At 40.0% G+C, this 22,982-nt stretch overlaps 1 protein-coding gene across 1 annotated transcript; it reads right to left on the bottom strand.

The window, feature by feature from the left end:
• Window positions 1-581: 581 nt before the first annotated feature.
• nup50 (nucleoporin 50) lies at window positions 582-15,156 on the bottom strand. The gene is made up of 8 exons (XM_049567190.1): window positions 14,986-15,156; window positions 13,278-13,356; window positions 12,764-12,847; window positions 12,407-12,608; window positions 8,352-9,041; window positions 5,895-5,979; window positions 5,626-5,744; window positions 582-1,558 (listed from the first exon to the last, which is right to left on the bottom strand). The coding sequence occupies exons 2-8, from the start codon at window positions 13,344-13,346 to the stop codon at window positions 1,359-1,361; spliced, it is 1,449 nt and encodes a 482-aa protein (XP_049423147.1). The 5' UTR covers window positions 13,347-13,356; window positions 14,986-15,156; the 3' UTR covers window positions 582-1,358.
• Between the last annotated feature and the right edge of the window lie 7,826 nt (window positions 15,157-22,982).

Genomic DNA, 22,982 nt, shown 5'->3' with positions numbered 1-22,982 from the left:
AAATACATCCATGAGCAGGAGTCACCATGGACGCAGGGGTCACTTGCAGGTGCCAGGTGGGAGCTTCTCGCGAGATTTTGAAGTATCTCGTCTCCTCGTTCAGGAAAAAAAAAATACCCTGAAAAACAGAAAAAATTACCGCAAAAAAACAAACAAACAGAAAAATAAATAAAATACTCGAAAACAGGGCTTTTTTTTATTTGTCAAGTGAATGCAATACGCCTCTGTACTCTAGCATCACCTTCAGGACTAACATATTTTAATTTAACTCTAATGTCAGACTTAAACAGATGCACTTAAATTTTACGCTGAAATTTTAATCATGTAGTTATATTTTGAGAAGAAAATCAAAGTTTTAGGAGAATAAAGTTCTGATTTTTGTGAAGAATTTTGAGATGTGAGAAAAAGTAACTTAACATTTTCCAAGGATTTAGCCAATTTACCCACTGTTGTTCCTAATCTCTCCTCAGTTCACAGCTGATGTTTCAAACTCCTATTTCACACTTTAACACCAGCAGTGACGTGAGAAGGATATTTTTGGAGGGAAAACTTTAATATGAAACACAGAAAATGAAAAGGCAGCAGACATTGTTTGTTTGTTTGTTTGTTTGTTTCCTTTTATTCCCCAATAAATGTCTTTACAAATGTTCTCAGACGATGACAGCATGCCTCATCTCGAAGGCCGAGCCAAAGGCCACACAAAGGACACTTGGAAAACAGAGTCCATGTTTACAGAAAATAAAAAGTACGGGTCTGTTTCACACTTCCCTTCCACACCGTCATCAGAAGCTCTGCGGGGGGGAGAAACATTCACACGAGGTTCTATCAGTGAGAGTACAAATCCTGCCGACACAATAAATAGATTCCAGAGCACATAAACACTCAGCAGACGCACTACATCCTCGACACGTTCATTTAAAAAGGAAAAAAATTAACTGTTACTGCGAGTATTTAATTTGTAAAACCAAATCGACTGGACCTTTTTATTTGGAGGTTCCCCCCAAAATAACTCAGTGGTAAGAATTCGTCTGGATTCACACTTTCAGTCACTCGACGACCAAATTAAAACAGTAGAGTTAAACAGCGAGACCGATAAGATAACGTAACGTTGTGTTCCTCGAATAAAACAGCAGCAGCAGCAGCGTCGTCGGACTGGGAGGAATGTAGACGACGACCTGCTTCTGATAGTTGTGATTCAAAATTCACAGTATGACGACCAATTTGCTGTGGGAGAGAGAGAGGTGGCTGACCAGGACGAGTTAAGGACAGATGTGTGTGTGAGTGTGTGGGAGTAAAACCGGCGTGATGAGGTCGATGAGTCTGGAGGGTCTGAGGGGAGAGAGGGAGAGAGGGAGGGTTCAGCATTTCTTCTCCTCCAGGATCTTGTTGAGCTCGTCGGCGTCCTCGGCGGTCTTGACCCGGATCAGGAGGGGGACGGGGCTGGTGGGGTTCTTGTCGTCGATGGGCGGGTTGGGGACGCACACCACCATCACGTTGTTCTTACCCAATCGAGAGCACGGCATGGACGCCTGCACAATGATGTTCAGCAGGATGTTTCCTGAAACACAAAGGTCGTCGATCAGCATTTTGATAGCGGTACTTTTATTAGCCACGTTACGTTAAATTTATCAAGAACACTTTCCAATGAAGAATCCAAAAACGAAGAAAATTCTTTTATCAATTGAAGTCTTATTTATCCAGGCGTATGATCACTTCTTCAAACAGACGGCACTCTCCGACAGGGAACTAAATTAAAAGTGAAACTCATTACAGCCAGACTCCATTGACAAAAGCAGTAATTTTACCTCACTGAACGCAGGAGCTGCTGGTGTACAGCTGCCTCAGTCAGATGGGTGGTTTGTGTTATTGTGTGACTTTGGTGAATCTGAACTAACCCGTAAAAACACCAAAGTCACACAATAACACAAGCCACCCATCTGACTGAGGCAGCAGTACACCAGCAGCTCCTGTGTTCAGTGAGGTAAAATTACTGCTTTTGTCAGTGGAGTCTGGCTTTGAAGAGAGGACAGATGAATAAAATTTGGATTATACTACACAAGTTGTGTGAGCGTTTGTAAACAGACGTTTTGATATAGTTGTTAAAGGTGGTCGCCTATGACTTTAGTTCATCACAAACTATCTTTGTTTTTGGATTCTTCGTTCACCATGGAGGCACGTGAGAAAAAGAAAGTGCTCCTTTACTCTGTCTTCATTTTATTATGGTTTAGGGTTTTTCGGTAATTGTTTAGTCGTCTTCTTCATCTTAATTTTACAACTTTAATTCCTTTTAGTTCTTGAAGTCTCAGATTTAGTTCAAGTTACAAATGACTTAAAGTCTGGGCTGCAATTAACAATTATTTTAATGTAACTTAATGTTTAATTGATAAATAATTTACCTGTGAAAACGTTAACGAGAGGTGAAAAACGCTTGTCACACAGTTTCCAAAACTCAAATATATATCTAGTTTATTGTCATGAGGCAGAACAACCTGCACATTATCAGACTGGAGAAACTGGATCCAGGTGATGTTTGTTCAGAATTAGTTCATAATCAAAATTATAATTCTGTCAATCGACTGATTGATTAGTCAACTATCCTGGGAGTCCAGTTTGAGTAACAGACGAATGAGTCCTTTTCCCTTCAGCTGCTGTTTCACTGCCGACAAGTTGATGCATTTTAAATTGACCCGTGTATTTTCATGTGTCAATTATTTGTTTGAGTAAATGATTATTAATTCGATGTCACTCAGCAGAAGCTCAAGTAAGAAAACACTGAACCTGCTCTGTATTTATTCATAAACTTCTGATAACTGGATGTCATTTCTGTTTTAACACTCGTCTGATGTGTCACAGGAAGCAGCAGTTCCTGAGTCTGACCAGCAGGTGGAGCTGTTTGATCACCGCTCAGCTGACAGAAAACATCCGTTTCCTCTCTGCTCTGAGTCTCAGAGTTCACTCTCTGAATATTTATGTGTATTTAAATGATTCAGCACCTTCAGGTTGAAAACAACACTTTACACAGAACAAGGACGACGTGGAGAGACAGAACATTTTTCTTATCTGCCGCAGTTTGTCTCTGTTAGCTGAGTATCTCAGAGTATCTGAAGATGACACCTGGCGCTGTTTGTCACCATTTTCTGACGTTTTAAAGCCCAAATTATTCAATGAGAACATCAGCTGTGTTTCTAAGAAGTGCAGCAGAGAGAAAAGTACAGAGTAGGCCTTTATCAGCCTCGACAGGAAGGTGAGTGGGTAAATGGGACACACCTGTGAGCAGAGGGGGAGGGGAGGAAAGTTTAAGTCAGTTTCTGGACAAAGACAAAAGAGGAACATGCTGAATTCTCTGGGTAACAACGTGCTGCTGATGAATCTACTTCTGATGTCCTGCTCTTTGTTTGATCCACACCAGTAAAGATAAGTCTCCCCTTCCTACTTCTGCGCACTCCAACACGTGTTCGAGCTGGAAACTAACCGATTTGACTGAACCGTGAGTCGACACCTCATTGTTGGTGATAACTAAAACTGATGTATGTTTTCATACCGTCAAACCTTCCTGAAACGTCACCAGGGTATAAGGTATGATGGTATTTCTGTGCAGGGGGAACCCACTGGTTGTGAACCGTTGTTTCTGTACTTATTAGTTACTGTGATTTGAAGCATCCTCCGGCACAAGAGTGTTCTTCAGTCTATTGAACCGAACTGAACTGAATATTTAAGGCTCGGACATACTTTTCACATTGAATGGTCACGCGGACACGCACACAGTTCTATACATAGTACAACTGACGGCCTGCTTTAGCCCACAGCAGTAAGGGTGGGCAGGTGAGCAAACCATCCTCCTACTGCGAACACTAGGTCAAAGTGAAACTAATAAGATGCTGCTGGGTCTGGAGTGAACGCCTGTTGGATATCTAACTTAAAGTCACTGTGGTGAGGCAGCTGTGGCTGGTGTGGAGGAAGAGACTGGAGCTGCGCATACAGCCCACATGGTCACATAAAATGGAGTCAATGCTGCCCCTCGTGGACATGTGGAGGGGCGGGACAAATACCACAAAGACCAACTGTCACGTCTGATGTGTACGAACAGTTAAAGGAAATTTCGGTTTATTTCAACCTGTCTCCTATCGTCCTAAATTTGTTTCAAGTGACTAGTGACATAGAAATAATAGTTAGCATGTTAGCCGTTAGCCTAGATACAGCCGGAGCGCATAGTAGCATCAGACCTGTTAAAACATAAGTGAACGGGCAACCTTCAAGTGCAAAGTTAGTCCACTAAACAAGCTTTTTCTCCACAAAGACCGCCTCATATCGTTAGGATAAATGTCAGAGAACATATAGAAAACCACATGTAAACGTGTTGTCTTACCTTACCGGTGTGCTGCCATGTTTGTTTACCATCTAGCTCTGCTTTCCAAAGCGCGGCTGAAATATATCTCTGTAGCTCTAGACAAAGCCCAGCTGGATACTACTCCAGGTGGAGGTGTCTCGTCCTCGGTCACATCCAGACCTTGAAAATAAGGCTGCAACCGGTCCCATTCCTTGCAACAGAGGCATTCCTCTTCTGTGGGCACTGGGGCACAGCATTCACAGGTACACCACCAATCTCCAGAGCTACACTCTCGTCCTCTACCTGTTGCGCCTCTCTCTCTCTCTCCTCCTCCGTTCTTCAATTTCACGAAGCTCTTCGTCAGTGTATTCTGGCTCAAATAAATAAGGGCGGCCATCAAACTCTGCCAAATCAAATTCCTCCTCCACAAAGTCGAAGTCTGGCAAAAAGTCAGCCATTATTCTATAAATCTTTCATAAAATAAATGAATGAACTTTTCAGGCTACTGTCCGGTTCTGCCTTCCAGCTGTTGCTGCTTGTTCTCGCGAGATTTCAGGCACGGTATGAGATCGCTGCTTGTTCTCGCGATACTTCGGCCACGCTTTGGAAAGCAGAGCTAAATGGTAAACAAACATGGCAGCACACCGGTAAGGTAAGACAACACGTTTACATGTGGTTTTCTATATGTTCTCTGACATTTATCCTAACGATATGAGGCGGTCTTTGTGGAAAAAAAGCTTGTTTAGTGGACTAACTTTGCACTTGAAGGTTGCCCGTTCACTTACGTTTTAACAGGTCTGACGCTACTATGCGCCCCGGCTGTATCTAGGCTAATGGCTAACATGCTAACTATTATTTTTATGTCACTAGTCACTTGAAACAAATTTAGGACGATAGGAGACAGGTTGAAATAAACCGAAATTTCCCTTTAAGTGTTGAACAACAAGACAATGGAGGAGAAACGAACACACTTGTGTCGACATTTTCACTTCCGGGGATATTCCAAATCACAGCAACCAGTGCACCTCCACCCACCTGGGTATTTTCAAAAGAGCGCTGATGGACACAAGACAGTAAGAAAGTAACACCAGCAACTGTGCAACCAATGAGAATTCGCTGGGACAAGAGCACATCGACCAATCAGAAAGTGTCAGCCCTAAAACTAAGCTTGATTTCAATCTTCTCTTAAAAATACTGAACTTGTTCTGAAGTTCAACTCCTGATATGTTTCATGCTGATTTCTGAGTGGGGCTAAGGTCAAACCTCCTGAAGTTGTAGTTTTGTATCTTTGTTTTTACCCAGATTGGTGTCGGCGCGAATGATCATCTGAGTTTTTCCATCTTCTGTGTTTTTGAGGTGCAGAGTCCCCACTCCTTTCTCTTTGAACTCGGAGTCCTTCTTGTAGAACAGTTTACACCTGAAACAGAAACACGTGTGGGTTAGAATTTATAAGAACAATCACTCAAGGTCACCTCACGGGCAAAGATAGAGAGAATAACAGCAGATTTAATAAATAAAGTTTTTTCAACACCATTTACATCATTTAATTAACGACAGCGAGACGTACTTCTTTGAGTAGAAGGCGTCATCCTCTTTCACCTCTTTGACTTCTGGTTTGGGCGGCTCCTCTGACTCCTCGTCTCCGTTCTCGTCTACAAACAGAAAAATGACATTTTATTAAATTATGTCATTCACATTTTTTAACAAGAAGATCGAGACAAAAGGATCAGACTGTCAGGAGTCACGGGACATAAAACGCCTCCAAAATATAAATGTAAAAACATAAAGGAGGTGAATGTTAGATGTGTAGGACTGAAACTGAAATGATTCATCGATCTAAAGATAATTAATCAGCATTTATTTGAATAATTAAGTGGTTTTGACTTCTCAAATGTGATTGTGTCTTTGAAATATTAATCAGTTTTGGTCTGATTGAACAAAACAAGCAATTTATTTCCACGTCAGTTTGGACGACCTGATTAATTGACAAATGTCAGATTGACAGATAATAAAAATAAAGTGCAGCCTTAGTTTACATGACACCGTCCTTTATCTGCTTAAAATCAGACTGTAGACAAACACTAGTTACCTGACAAAAGGTGACTTCATTACTAGATATCCAGTAACAATTAAACCAAATAAAAGAGATCCTGTTTTATTTGACAGTAAACTCAATATCTTTACAGGAGTTGTTCGCTCTTCCAGGACAGTCAGGCTGCAACGATTAATCAGTTAGTCGTCATCTATAAATGAATCGCCAACTAATTTGACAATCGATTAATTGGTTCAAGTCCTTTTTTTTTTAAGCAAAATAATTCAAAATTTCTGATTCCAGCTGCTTAAATGTGAATAATTTCTGGTTTCTTTCGTCCTCTGTGAGAGCAAAAAGAATATCTTTGGGTTGTGGACAAACAAGACATTTAAAGACGCCATTTTGGGCTTTTAGAAACATGATCAACATGTGTTTAACCACTTTCGGACATTTTATAGACCAAACAACAAATCAATTCATCAAGAATCGACAGATCAGACAAGACAGACATGTAACAGATGTAATATGAAGAGTTTATAAAGTGATGTTGGTGTGATCCCTCCTGACGAGACTTAATCAGCTATAACTGATTGTATTTAACTGAAATCCTCACAGAACTTCAGTTTTAAGTGTCTTTGTGCACAAATTAATCTAGAATTAATTAAGGATCTGATTATCTCCATTAAAAGTGATACTTGTTTAACCAGATTACATTAAAAACTTGAGGTTTACGCTGGAGCTGAAGTCAGTCGATTCATCGATACGACTATTTACTGGTTTTCTTCTAAGATAGAGAGCTGCGTATCTTAGATATCTGACTGCTGTTTCAATTAAACCTAAAAAACTGAAGTTACTTTCCACACTGACTCAGATCGATTAGTCGACTGACAGAAAATATATCAGGAGCTGTTTTGGTGATTGATTTTATAATCTAAAAATGCAACGGGATTAGAACTGCTGTTCAAATTAACCCTTTGAAACCTGAGCTAATTGGCTGGATTTCTTTCACAAACATGGGAAGAAGGCAACGAGCAACAAAAAATGAAATGAGAAATTAGTAAAAAGCAAATTAAAAACGAGATTAGTTTAAAAAAAATTAAAACAAGGAAATTACATTAAAAAAACACTTAAAATTACAGTCATTTTGTACCAAACATATAATAATCATAAATGTAATTTTTCCCTAGCTTTTGTTTTTTCCCTATTGCTCAATAGTCAAAGGCTCAGACACGTGTTAAAGACGTGTGAACGCAGCAGGAGAAAAGTGACGTCACTCCAGGTTTCAAAGGATTAAACAAGTTTTGAAAGGAAGTCATCTTGTAACTGCGTCTTCGCTGCAGTTCATCGATTTTACTCCGCCCAGACTACGTCATTTTTGACTGTCATGTTCACATAAAACCTGATAAACCTCATTTCACACAGTGATTAGAAGCAGAGCCGACGTAATCAGATGATTAATCAATTGAGACATTTATAGACGTCTCCTTGGACTCTGGGAACTGAGGATATAGTCGGCTATTTTTAACTTCTGTCAGACATAATAAACTAATTATTATTCGTTTTAATATCTGACAGTTACTGTCTTGATTAATTAGGTCATGAAAACACCCATCACAACTTTCCAGAGCTTCAAGTGACGTCATGAAACTGAAGTGTGCACAACCTGCAGTCCAAAACCAGAAATATATAATATTCACTGTCATATGTGAGAAATATAAACTTCAAATCTTCATATTTAAGAAGCTGGAACAGGTGAGGATTTGAAATGATTCACCGATTATCAAAACAGTCGCTGATTGTTTCTTTGGTCGACTAATTGTTGCAGCTCTAAATCGATCAATCAGCAGATAATAAGATAGTTAATTAGTGATTTATGCTTCCTGTGACACCAGCTGAAGGAAAAATGTCAATTAGAAATAAAGAAATTACAGATTTTAGTCTCAGCTTTCTCTCTACATTTGCAAGCATTATAATATTTTCTTTGCGGTGTACCTGCAGGCCGAGCGTCTTCGGTTTTCGTCCCGCTGAAGGACAGCGGTGCAGCAGATCCAGGAGCTCCAAACAGGGAGGTCTGGCTGGAGGAGGCGCTGGAGGAGAAGGAGAAGCTGGGGGTAGATGTTTTGGACCCTAAGGAGCCGAGGACCGAGCTGTCCACCTTCTGACCGAAGTTAAACGTGACACCGGTGTTGATCGGAGCAGCGGTGGAGGCGCTTTTGTCCCGGGTCGAGTCTTCTGTCGTGTTTTTGCCAAAGGAGAACAAAGCGGTGGTGGCTGGAGCCACCGAGCTGCTTCTGCTGCCGGAGGAGGAAGATGAGGGAGGAGGAGGAGGAGGGGTGGCTGTGGTTGGCAGCATCCCTCCCTGCTTCTTCTCCTCAGAGCCTCCATCAGCAGATCCGGCTCCATACTGGCGCTCGATGCTGGCCAGGTGCCGCTCGTAATCCCTGAAGATGGGGTTGAGATCACACAGAGGGTTGTCGTTCACGTGCTTGGTGATCCAGTCCCGCACCGAGCAGTTGAGAGCGGTGAGCTGCCGGCTGTACTCCTTGCTGCCGACACTGCTGCTGCTGCTGCTGCTGCTGCAGGAGCTCGAGCTTTGAGTCGGGCTCGGGGTGGAGCCATTGGTCTGCTTGGCGGTGATGTCAGCAGTGGGCTTGGCGGAGGTGGGGCCGTTGAATGTTAGACCTGAGATGATGAAGGGAGAAATGTTAGTGTGACAGCAGCTGGATGAGGCTGAGAGAAGGAGAGTGGAGGAGCACCCCCTCCCCCCTCTGCAGCCCCCCGTCCTGCCCTGCAGCGACACGACAACATGAAATGAAAGAGCAGCCAGACACACACACACACACACACACACACACACACACACACACACACACGCTGATTCAGCTCCATTACACTCCAACACAGAACCAAGAAACCTCAACAATGGAGCACATTTTCAACTCCATTACGTGTCAACAGGCAACTGAAACGGGCCAGCAGAGAGCGAGACGCCTTATATAAGTCAGAGAAAATTAAAACGATGTAAAATCAGGTCACATCCAGTTTAAAGAAGCAGAGACACAGCTGCTCTGCTGCGTGCAACGACACAGGAAGCTAATTATAGATTACTAATCAATTTATCTGTCACATTAAAATCATAAAATACAATTCCATTTAAATGTAACTGTGTCAGTCACATGCTGTACGTGTGGATGCACAATTAATCTATCAAACCATATTTCAAACTGTAACTTGCATAATCTACAGAGCTGATTTAAAAATGCTTTGAACAAAAAAACAGTACAGATTAATGTTTGCTTTTTAGTCCTCAAAAAACTGACACTTGTGATGAGAATTATAATAAAGACTAAAAAAAATGAGCACAAAATACATCTTTTTCTTTTTAATATATATATATATATATATATATATATATATATATATATATATATATATGTAATTTGACCTTTATTTATTTAACATAACATTATTTATTTCTTATACACCAGAAAAACTGCAGACAGGCATTTTCTATCAAAAAAGTTTTTACTTTTTAAAATTAAGTAGTTTTAAACAGTGACTTTATTTATACCTAAACAAAGATTTTATTTTATATCATTATTAATTATTATTATTTTTGCTAAAATACTGTTTTCACTGGAAAAAAAAAAAAAAAAAAAACTTGCCAAGATGGCGCTGATGTGTTGGTGCACATTGTTTTCTTTTGTTAATTCAGTGTTAATCTGCAGTACCTGTATGAACAACAGGGAAACAATACCTGTGGATTTATTTCCCACTTTTCCTTAAACCTAAACGTGGCCTCACCTTAATAAAACAACAAACCTGAGCTTATTAGATATTGTTCACGGGGACTTAACAAAAGGTAAACTAAGCCATGACCAGGCTTGGGCGGTACCACCAGGGTATTCAGAAATGCCGTCATAAATACAGGCGCTTCTCTTTTTATTAAACTCATTGTGTGCACACACAGCACGCTCCACCAGAGGTCAGTCTGTGGTCTCTACTGTGAAACAGGCAGCAAGACACAGTGACACATAGTGGTGGAGGAGTAACGCTGGGCCACATCGGTTGCATGAACAGCACGTGTGCGTAGTGAAACCTCATTTTTTTGACGCCCATCTGGTGCACAGGACTGCAAACAGCAACGACTGAGGGAGACGTTGGAGAAAACAGCATAATTTTCTGCATCTACGAGAATTAAGGTTAATTTTCGTTTTTGATTGTTGGGACAGTGGACTAACTAACTGGATGAGTAGAGTTTGAATGAAGTGAGATAACGACAACGCAATTACGCCACTCTCAGTTCCATGACTGAGAGAAACGAGAATTGAAAAGATGTACAGTTGTATTTCTCTGTTAATAAGGAAAACAGATGTGATAATATTACTTTTCTTAAAATTCTGTGAGTTCCTATTGTATATTCATTAGTTTGAAAACCTACAAGAGCTTGCAGAAAGTAGTGGACTCATCGACTGGAGGGGGCACACACTCATACCATCATATATACCGCCATGACCCCCTCAAATACAGGCAGTTTATCAAATAACCGGATCTGAAAGTACTTTGGATTATTGACTAACTTCACATACACAAAATATTACGGTTTTTGCTCTTCTTCAGGAAAAGATAATACTCCTACCAAGCTGTTTACATGGCTAATGAAACGAATATTCCACTAATACTGCAGCCGTGCAGACTCCGATTAATGTGCCCTATCATATCGTTTATCACGTCAAAATACAGAAAAGTGGAAAAGCTGAATCGGCTTGGCATTTTGCTTCTTTGCAAAAAAAATAGGATTTCCTATTTAGGTAGAGGTTTCCTACTGGTGGTGAACACAGCCTCTCTTTCATTCCTTCAACTTCTTAAAAAGGTCAGTACTGTAATATCTGCGCATATCCAAAAACATACTGATATCCAAGTTCGGCCTGTCATGATAACAAATTTTGCTGGGCGATTAAGTGCGTCAGAAATTATTGCGATAATATTGTGCTTTTAAGACCATTTTTATTATTGTAATTGTTGCATTTTTGCTGTTTTTAGACCATTTTTTAAACTTATATAATAATTAAGGCATAATGATGCAAGTGCACCCTTTTAAAGAGAAATAAACATTTATTTAACAAGAATATTTAGGAATGCAAAAAAGAAAATTTAAATATCCGAAATAAATAAATAAAGACCCTATAAATACAAAAAAAATAGACTGTCAGTCTCTCACTCTCAGGTGTGCAGTTAAGTTGGTCGTATTCGCTCTTTTTATTGAGATGGTTTTAGAACAAACCCGGCACACCAGCTTGTTCAAATTACTGGGCTGCCCTCTGTCATTTGGTTAAAATCCAAAACACTCTCACACAGGGGCCGTGGTGTTTGGTTTAGGGACAAGTTCCCTGTCTTTCCCTGACGCTCAACTCTGTTTTTTCTTCTCCGCCTCGCCTCGCCACTGCGGTTAAAAACCTTAATTGATACGCACATTCAATATGCGCTGTTTACATGTCCAAAGATTGCCCCTAAACCTCTGCTCTGCACTGGTACACTCTGACCACATCATGCTCCACCTGATCCCCACAGTCAGACAGAAATCAGAACTCCACACACACACACACACACACACACACACACACACACACACACACACACACTTTATTAGTCTTGTTCTCCTCTGCTGGTTAGTCACTGCAGACAACATGTCCACCACAGAGTTCTCTCTTTGTCAGTCACATATAATGTGATTTCAGCGAGTCATGGTCAGTCGCTGCAGCTAAACAGACCTGCTGTGGTTGTTCTGCCTGTTTGAGCAGCAGAAAGAACCTCCCTCATGGCTAATAATGATCAAACTGATGATACAGGCAGAACACACCTCCAACACCTCTTGTCCTCCAAAATTAGTGTAAACACGGGGGTTTTTTTATACAGAGGTAAACCCACCTTTCCCACTGCAATAAAAAGTCGGCAGTTTTTTTGTGCAGTGGGAAATAGGCTGAACTTTCTGTCTGTTAAATATCAGTCAGTGAATTCATATCAAAGGCCAACAGTTGTCTCCTCACCAGGTGTAGCAGTGGATGCTGCAGGAGATGAGAAACCTCCAAATGAAGGGGTGATGCTGTTTCCGTTGGTCAGACCACTCAGGCCCTTAAAGCCTCCTCCATTCCCAAAACCAGAAAATGCTGTTGGAGCTGAGCCTCCGCTCGCTGCTGGCGTGGTCAAAGAAAACCCTTTAAAACCTTTGAAGGTTCCACTTCCCTCAGCCTGAGACAAGAGAGGACATTTAGAAAGTAGCAAAACACTGTGTGGGGTTACTGATGAAAGCTGAGACAAAAGAGGAATCTATGTCGTCGAGTCTTTACTCAACCTCTGTTTCACAATGTGATGTGAAACTCTGTGAAACTCATTGATGGTTTTACCTCTGCTCCAATATTTCTGCGCTTGGCCTTCTTAATCGCCCTGTTCTTCAACACATCCTCACTTGCAACTGAAAACGTTCCGGCCTGAAGAAGGACACATCAGATTTACAGGTTAATGCATCACCATCATCCTAAATCTGACCAATCAAACATCTAAACACAGATGTCTTTGTATTCAAGGTTTTAAATCATCAGTTTTTATTGAGTTTCAAAATAAAAAAGCTGTAAACTCTGGGGAAAATTTGGGGATTTGAAGATGCTATAACACCTGCAATATGTCTTTCTAGATCAGGAAAATGCAAATTTAGGCTAAATACAAATTTACAACATATCATTATTTATCAATTGTCGATGTCGTCTTTAAATGTAAAGCCGAAATAAATTACTAATAACTGGTCATAGCTCCTTTCCCCAGATTATTATCTTAACTCTCTCAAGCTACCAACACCAAAAATCTGTGTCCACACTGCTTTAGTCTGAATTTAAGTTCAATGTTTGTATATTTGCGACTCACCTCCTCTCCCTCCTCCTCCTGATCCCAGTTCCTGTCCGTTAGCTCTTTATCAGCGATCCTCTTCGCCATCCCACCTGCTCTGTGACACAGAAAGAGAACAGTAACACGGTTAGCGGGCCACCATCTTATCTAAGTAGTTCATCGGCTGGGTCATACCGGACTGAACAAACCAGATGTTCACAAAATAAGCCGAACAAAGAGTGTTAAAACAATGACACAGACTTTATACGTCTACTTCTCTACATTTATGAGTGGAATATTGTACCTTCTAAATACTCTAGTAAAGTACAAGTATCTCAAGACTGTACTCAAGTACACTGTAGGGTAAATGTACTGATGGTATCCCTCCAGAATATTCGTACAACACATCGGCAGGATGTTTGTAGTTGTAAGGCTTTGATTACTTTCATTATTAAAGTGTAAATTACTTCTACTACTAATATATAGTCTATTGGTTAGTGGGCAGACAGTATTCTATTTTCCTTTATTTCTTATCTATGGCTTTTTGTTGTTTTTGTGATTTATGTTTCTTGGCTGCTTTATCTGTCTGAATATTTTCTTGCTCATTTTCTCACTCTTTGTTCTTTAAACAAAATGGTGTAAAACAGTGCTGTCAAAAGTTCCCACAGCCCAAGTTTCAGGCTTTTAATTCACTTTCAAGGTAGTCATGTCCACAGTTACAGAGAAGCAGTCCTTCCTGGATCTCAGATTTCAGGCTTTACTCAGGATTTACTTGTTAAATATGTATAAAAAGAACGTGATAATCTAAGACATGAGTAGCGCAGTAGTTATAATATTGGGATAAACTGTTAAAATCTTTAAAACAGACAAATATTTGTGGTCAGATGTACAGTAATTGCAAAGTGGATAAACAAATGTAAACAGGAATGGAATAATTAATGTATAATATTGTAAGAACAAGCAATATTAAGACAGAGATGTAAACAGGTAGTAAAGCAGTCTGTAAAGGAGCAATGATTTGTTTTGTGATTTATATTATGTGGTTACTCTATCAGTTTCTCTGTCAATTAACTGCTTTACTCATTAGTCATAAATGAAACTGGTGTATTAAGTTTCCAGAGACCAATGTGACGCATTTAAAGGTCTTGTTTCATACAATCAACAATTCAAAACTGAAATATATTCAGTTTACAAGCACAGAAGTCTATTAAACCAGCATATATTCACATTTAATGAACTAAGACCTCAACATTTTGGACATTTATGTATAAACCCGGTTTACAGTTCATCTCACAGGAACATTAGTTATCATATCAAATACAAAGTTTGATAATTAACGACTCTGCCATAGATAATTTTATTTCCAATCAACTCCCTGAACACTTCACATTGACACCACACAGAGTTTAAGTTAGGTAACAGTTAACTCGCATCACTTGGTTAGCTCTTCATCCAGGCTATCACATTATGTACTTTATATGATCCGATGATTAACGGTTCAGTCAGATTAACGGTTAACCAGGTAAAATAATTAACACTTGACTGTCCAGGCACAGACAAGCCTTCTAATAACTTCATCCCGGTGTCTACCATCCACCTCAGGGTGCTAACCGGTAAGCTAGCGGCGTTAAAGCTAACCGGGCCGCACACATTAGCAGCTAACGTCATGTTAAATACCACCTGGATGCTAACGTTAGCTCCTCACACAGGCTGGTTTTAATTATTATTTTACTGAATTTAAAGTCACCTTTTCTGGAATGTAAATTCCAACCTCTTCCTCTGAGTGATTCACGGACGGCTCCACGTAACGCAGACGGTTTCAGAGATGTTAGCTCACCAGCGTCTCCGGTAAAGACCTCTGTTTTGAACGAGTCTCACGCCGCCATTTTACATAGCAATATCCGCATGGGTTCGCGCGCCCCACCTTCTTGGTCATGCGCAGGAGAGTCGGCGTTGCTTTTGCTATGGGAGTTGTAGTCCATAACAACTTGGCTTTTTATTCCACTTTATTATCAAATGTACAGAAATACTGTATTAGCAGCCAATCACAAAACATGTTATTATATTGTATCCAGTGCCGTCAAGGGCTCTGGTTGGGGCAGAGATATTGGATAAAAGCGAGATACCACACTCAGCTCACTTCCTGATTCAGTGACGTAAGCGCCACGCCCCCGTAGGAGACCTTTTTTTTTTAACTCCTTTATTAATAGACTTGACATTGCATTACATTAATTGCAATTATAACAACGTATTACAGATCATTGGATGTGTATTCATAACAACGTATTGTTGATTAACATGTTGCCCCCGTAGGAGACTTGCGGCAGCTCTGAATGTATTGTCGTCAATGAGGAAAATGAACGTGATCACAATTTATGGTCAATTCTTTCGCCCTGTAGTCACTAAAGTAAATATTGGGTTCATTTTCCACAAGCCACACATCTTCCCAATATTCTGACACTAAAGCTGCATTTTTCATCCGCACAGATCAAGAGAAAGTTAACTTTGTTTGAGCCCTGTCCGTCTCAGAAAACAAGTTCTCGCGAGATCTCGTGATCTTGACAAACAGGCGGTAAAATCACAGTTAGCTTACAAACAGTTATTTACTGCTAGTAATAAATAAAAAAATGCCCACGCTTTCTGCAGCAATAGGCTGCAATAATAGGAAGAATGTATTTTCATTCCACCTGCTTCTCGATCTCACTGCAGCTTCTGGGGGGTGAGGGAGAACAGGCTCTGATTGGAGGGAGAGCGAACCACGCCCACATAGGAGACAGGAAGAGTAACCGTTTTCTTAACGTTGGATAAGCCTACAGTGGGGAATCTCCTTTATCCAATATCTCTGGTTGGGGCAAGCCCTCCCGCAACAAAGTCTGGGAGAGGGACCTGGCTGCAGACCTCCAACCTCCACGGGTGACAGTCTGCAGCCAGGTACTCTTGAAGTCTGGGGCCGTTTAGTGGCCGTTTTGGTAAGAAACCGGAACCAGGGCGAGAGAGACAGGATCCGGAATTCGATGGATGCGCTTTTCCGTCAAAATAAAAGCACCAAGCTAATAAAAATGTGGTGAAACTTTTTAATTTAAAGAATATAATTTACAAGAAAAGCCCCAAGCCATTAAGTTAACCTTTTTCTTTTATTGTAAATTGATGGTGCGCCAGAATTTAAAGTTTTACTTTGGTGAACACTTTTACTTTGGTGAATTTGGTGAATTCCGGATCCGCTCTCTAGACCAGAACCAGAATCCAGACAAAATTCACAGTGAATGGAAACCAGGCTCTTCCCCGTACGTGAAGAGCCTCGTGACGCGAGGCTACCCGGAACACACGGAGATTGCATTGGAGTGCCTGCATTTAGGAAGTTTTAGGACTTTCACATGAAAGTCTATGAGAGTGAATTGGGGTGATTTCCATCCAGGCTGATATCGCCCCAAATGGTCAGAACGCGATTTCACACTGCGGCTGATTGGATTTTCAGAGGCAGGACGAGCTGTTTCAAGTGAAAATAATCAGAATAGTTAATATATTGTGTGTGTGTGTGTGTGTGTGTGTGTGTGTGTGTGTATATGACAATAATGATGATGATAATCATACATTTATTATCATCATCATTCTTTTCTTTTGTGGCTCAAGGCTATCACCCTCTATTGGCCAGCCATCTATATGTGTGTGTGTGTGTGTGTGTAAATATATATGTATAAATATACCCTTACCAGCCACTTTATTAGGTACACCTGTTCAACTGCTCATTAACACAAATAGCTAATCAACCAATCATGTGGCAGCAACTTAGGGTTAAGGCTTAACCCGCTTTTAACGGATGACGATCCTGATGTTAGCTTTGCTGCTAGTGTTAACGTTAGCTGTCCCTGTCAGCTGCAGCCACTGATGCTTTCTAGACATCGTGATTTCCCAAAACTGAATAAACATCACACATAGCAACACAAAACTGCTTTGCCAGCTCAATCATGTTGTAACGGCTGGATGGTTGATGCGTACATGCTGATTCGGGTGCTATCAGAGCCGATCCGTGCATCACTATAGCTTAATCAACTCAGTCAATAAAAACAACCCGTCCTGTGTTAGGAGTGTATGTCGCTGACAGAAAGAAAGAAAGAAAGAAAAGGGAAAAAAAGATAGAAAAGCAGCGTACACCTCACATATTTATTTCTCACAGTTGCGCACATGTTTGGCTGGCATGCAGAAGCACCGTCTGTGTGTCTGTGTGTCGAGGGTGCGAGCCGCAGCTTCAGCTGCTCAGGTAGAGAGGCTTAGCCCGGTTCTGCAGGTTCTCTGCTGGTACACTGGAGACGGGGATCAAGCGGTTTGTCTCACTCGGGATAGATTGTGCTTTTTTGGTTCATAGTTTATGATTGACGTGCAATTTATTCGCGTTTAGAGGAAATAAATTTCCGTTATAATGGAAACGTGGGCACAGTTATCTATATAAAATACACAGACTAACTAACTAACTAACTGATTGACTAACATAAACAACTGAAAATTGAAAAAAAATTAGCTTGCACCGTTAGCTCTGGTAAGGGAAAGCACGAGGGAAAGCGGCTGACCGGAAGTCACGCACAAAAACACGGAAGTTGATCACTATTTACTTCCGTGTTTGAAAAAAGGGTGGATAAGCGGAGCAGACTCAGCGAGGAATGTCCGCAGTAATTCGGGCTTTCATAGTCGAGCGCACTTCTGCATTGTAGTTTCCTGTAAAAATGTCCGTGAAAAATCCCCACAATGTGAAAAATACATGCCGAGCGGAGCGGAGTCCACGCGGTCGTAAAATCTGAGCTTTGCGCGCGCAGGGCTTGCGGACGTCTGCTTTCAGTCCGCGTGGACCTCCGCGGAGTCCGCTCCGCATACGTTCCGCCCGAGTATGTTCGGGCCTTTAAATGCAGAATGAAAAGCATCAAATTTTTAAAAAAGAATGAAGCTTTCAAACTCTTATTTTGATATGATGATAACAAAAATGGCTTAATTTTAACATCATTCTCAGAAGGCAAAATGTTGTTTTTAATGTTTGTAAATCACACTTTAGGTAGCTTACTAATAAAATCTTGCATCTTTAAGGACTAACATTAATTAATTCAAATGTAACCCTCAACTTTATAATCTTGATAACATCATTAATGGAATAAATAATGTCTATTAGAATTAGACATTTGAAATAAAATGTCGCTATGACGAGGTCAGAATAACTGATGGTTTGAGATGTAAAGTGACAGTAATCAGTCGCTCCACCTGTAAATGAATTCTACTTTGATATAACCTGTGTTCTCACAGCCTGTCCCTTCAGTTAAATGGTGTTTTTTTGATTTGCCGGTCAATCCATTTCAGCTTTTACTCCTTCTTTCAGCAGTTCTGTGCGTTTCAGAAACAAAAAAAGAAAAATCAGGATGCATGCAGAGACTCGGGGGATCGGGGGTAAAATGGTGCAGAGCTGGGCAGCAGATGGCTCGTCTCCAAGCTTTCAGGATCCCGGTCGGCCTTGCCAAATAGGAACAGGTGCTGGAGAAAGTAGGAAGTGAGCTGTGGGCCCTGGCGGCAGCAGGAGACCCTTGACCAGCTGGCGAGGAGAAAATGGAAAGACTTGGCAGCAGAAAAAAGAGAAAAACCTGTATAATGTAGAAGGAACAGGCCGGCCAACATGTGAGGCTGAGAGAGGCAGGGGTTCTTTAAACACATCACACTGACTGATGGGAGCGTTTTAGAGAAGGCTGACACCAAATCCTGCTTTTTCTTTTCTGATATTTTGAGTTTAGTTCCAAAACAAAAGGGAGCAAGATGTTGTTATCGACATGCTAAAAACAATTCAGAGTGATCGGAGCTTCTTTAAGAGCACTGAACACAATACACAGTGGTGTGAAATACAGAGAGACTTATCATTTCTTAAATAATAGTCTATAAAATATTCCAAAAGTTAAAGAAAAGAGTCCGGTATTTTGGGAAATATTCTTATTTGCACTCTGGAGTCATGCTGTGGTTAGCTTAGCTTAGCATAACGAGTGTAAGCAGGGTGAAACAGCTAGCATAGCTGTGTCCAAAGTTAAAAAATATATGTACCATCACCTGTGAGGCTCATTGATGTTTCATGTTCAGTGAGCACAGGCACTCATTTTGATTTCTGCACCGACACACTGGTGCTAGAACTGGCAACCTCACTGTGACTTATGCAGCATTTACTTTACTTGTCCGTCAGCTCTACATATGTTGTGAACATTTATACTTGTGCGATGGTGTGTCTGTGTCACTCTGCAGTTACACCTCCAAAACACTAGTTGGCAGTGGGGTTTCTGTGAAGTGCTGTAAAGTTTAGTTGATTCAAAACACACATTAAACACACATTAAACACGCATTAAACATGGCTTAATAGAAACCATTTCAAACACAAGTACACAAATCAGCTTCACTATAAATTTCCCCACAAATACAGCATGCTAACGTTATTAGCATGAGCCTATGGCATTTTACATTGTATAAATTAGCCTAGCAGCTAGCAGGCTTTTCCTCTACTCATATAAAGACAGGGACAACAGCAACATTTAACAAAGGTAACATTACAAACTTTGTCACCATTAAAACTAAAAAAAAATGCAGGAAAGACAACAATGACTCAAATACATCAGTGTTGTGGTTTGCTGGTCTAAAACAGTGGCCTGCAGCTTGGCAGGCGTCTCGCACAGATGTCATGCCATCCACCATCCTCTCCACCTCCAGATGACAAAGTCAGCTCATATTTTAGGCAACACCACTTTAGAAATGTAGATGTAGAAACGTAAATGTAACTTATTCATGGTATGCAGAAACAACGTACAATGCCAACATTTTCTAATGGGCTTCCAATTAAATTCAAAATGCATCTCTTTTACATCAACTACAAAAAAACAAAACCCATTTGTTCACTTTTTGTAGCTCCACTGTAAATATTTGCTGTTTTCCTGTATCTTATGTCTCAGTATCTGAATATGTTTTAGTTTTGTACTGTTTAACATTTTATAGACTTGTCAGTAAATCTATTATTTGCTGTATCTGAAAATCTGTATCTCTAAATGTTAATTGTGACATGTGAATGATTCCTGAGCAGGTTTTCCCTTCACCAGGCTGAGTATCTGCCATCGTCTTCAGATCCTGCTGGTCTAACAGAGGCAGCTCCTTCCTGCTGTGCAGAGTGAATTACAGTGTGTTGATAAGATGGAGGACCTCTCAGCTCAGTGTGGAGGCCCCCCGTCTCAGCAGGGGTCCCCTGAAGTCTGGAGCAGCCGGCGGGGATCAGAGCGAGTCGGTCCGGGCCCTTCGGAGCTCAGCGGGGCCGGTTTGTATGGGACCAAACTTCAGAGCTGTGAGCGGAATCAAAGCCGGCGTCTCCTCTGAGAGAGCTGATAACGTATTGATCAGCGGTTGTGAAACGATGTTGAACATCAGCGATTATTACAAATGAGGTGGGACAAGGGAACGCTAACGGAGAGCCACGATGAACACATGAAGTCACTGTGACTGAGAATTACAGAGTCTAAGGTTAATATGAAATCTTCATCTTAACATTCTTCACTTCTTCATATTCATAGATCTTCATATTCACTCATTCATTTGCTCATTTGTTTATTCATTACTTAACTCATTTCTTTATCTATTTCATGTGTGTATTCACACATGCATCACTTCACCTGCTTATTTGTTTATACCATATATTCATTCATTCATTCATTCATTCATTCATTCATTCGTGTATGTACTGGTGTAGTTATTTCATATTTTGATTCCTTCGCTCATTCATTCATTTATTTATTTTCATGTGTGTATTCACACATGCATCACTTCATTCTCTTATTTGTTTGAATGAATGAGTATATGGTTTATTCATTCATTCATGTACTGGTTTATTTATTCCATATTTTGATTCCTTCACTCATTTATTTATTTAATGTATTTACACATGCAGCCATTCATATGCTTTTTTGTTTATTATACACATGTATATTCATTAATGTATTCATTATTTCACTCATCTTCCTATATGCTCATTCATTCATTCATTCATTCATTCACTCAAGTAATTACGGCTACTATTAATGACCAATTTATTATCACAACTGTTTATCAGTCCTTTTATCCATTTATACTCTTACTGGTTTATCCATTCATTAGTTTCAACTGTTTGTCCATTAACTCATTAATTAATGTATTCATTCACTCAATTAGTAATTTAATATACTAAGTACTTTCTTTATTTATTCACTTATTCATTCATTAGTTTATCTGTTGTCTTTCTTCCTTGCTTCATTCATACATTCATTAATTCACACATTCATTCATTCACCAAGGAAATGTTATTACTATTAATTACCAATTTATTATTAGCACTATTCATAAATCCTTTTATTCATTCATTGCCTACATTATTAGTTCATTCATGAATTACATCACCTGTTGGCTCACTTGTCCATTCACCCATTAATTAAATTCAGTCATTCAATTCAGTTTAATAACCCAATTCATTTTCTTATTTTTTTTTCATTCATTAGTTAGTTTATTCGTCGTCTTTCTTTATCATTCATTCATTCATTTGTATACCCATCGAGTGAGGTCAGTTTATCATTTACTAATCCATTCATCCACTCACCTACAAATCAGTCTTTTTCCCATTTGCTTATCTGTTCATTCATTTATCAGTTAATCTATTTTGATAATGATTGATTGATTCATTGATTCATTGATTCATTCATTCACCAGGTAATGGATTAGTTGATATAGGAATGCTTCCAATTATTCACTTGTTTTATTTTCAGTTATACAGTACAGTCATACTGTACATTCATCCATTCATCTCCACTTGATGAATTCTCTGAATAAAAGAAGAGCACCTCTGGTAATAATCTCGTCTCATAGCTGCAGACCTTCCCTCAGACTGCTGCCTCTAATTAATTATTATATTTGATTAAATCATTAAGATCATGCCGTCATTTTATTTCATGCGTCTCGTCTCTAATTGCCCGTTCGGCAGACAGATCTACGTGTCAATTAGTCTTTCGCAAATGGAGCTATAATTAGGTTGAATTAATTGACTGGCTATGTGGACAGCAATTAGTCCAGTGACAAATTAAAAGGAAGCAGAACTGATGTTCTTAATGATCCAAAATGTTGTATCCATTTAAGGAAAGGTGAGAGGACATTTTTTAAAATCTCCTTTCTTTTCTGTTTCTGATTAAAAACAGCTGAAATTTAAACTGGACCTCTTTGTGGAGGTTTCATGTACTGGGAGGAGAACAGCCTAATGCCTTCTAGTGGCTGACAGCGGTACTAAAGGGAACAACAAAGGACAAATCTACCATCTATAATTCAAAAGCTTACTCATTTCCCATTAACTCTCCTGTCAGTCCATCAAACAAACTATAAAAACTATAAAAACTATAAACTATAAAAACTATACTAACTATACTATTTAAACTATAAAAGTCACAAATGACCAATGTTCCAAAGTCCCAGTACAACTGAAAAATACAGATTTAATCTGTATAAAGTAGAAAGTTGAGTAGAACCTCAAATTTCAAAGCAACATCTTTAACAACTGAACATTTTTTGTTTGGTTTTTGCCTCAGAGTCGTGATGGATTACTGAACAGGCTCAGGGGCTGTCCTGGCTTTCAGCTGTAAAACCTCTCTCAGATGAACACATACTGACCAGGAAGAGGCTCAAAATGACCACAAAGAGAAAGACATACAAAGAAACTGCAAGGAGACACAA

This window comes from Epinephelus fuscoguttatus, linkage group LG22, assembly GCF_011397635.1.
Source record: "Epinephelus fuscoguttatus linkage group LG22, E.fuscoguttatus.final_Chr_v1".
In the NCBI taxonomy this organism is placed as follows: Eukaryota; Metazoa; Chordata; class Actinopteri; order Perciformes; family Serranidae; genus Epinephelus; species Epinephelus fuscoguttatus.
Note: the sequence above shows the minus strand (reverse complement) of the source record. Positions and strands in the feature narration are given on the sequence as shown.

Coding starts and splice junctions, on each gene's coding strand:
- nup50 (XM_049567190.1), bottom strand. CDS start 13,346: ATGGCGAAGAGGATCGCTGATAAAGAGCTAACGGACAGGAACTGGGAT. Junction 12,848..13,277: donor AGGAGGAGGAGGGAGAGGAG/GTGAGTCGCAAA, acceptor GTCCTTCTTCAG/GCCGGAACGTTTTCAGTTGC. Junction 5,980..8,351: donor CGAAGACGCTCGGCCTGCAG/GTACACCGCAAA, acceptor TTCTGTTTGTAG/ACGAGAACGGAGACGAGGAG.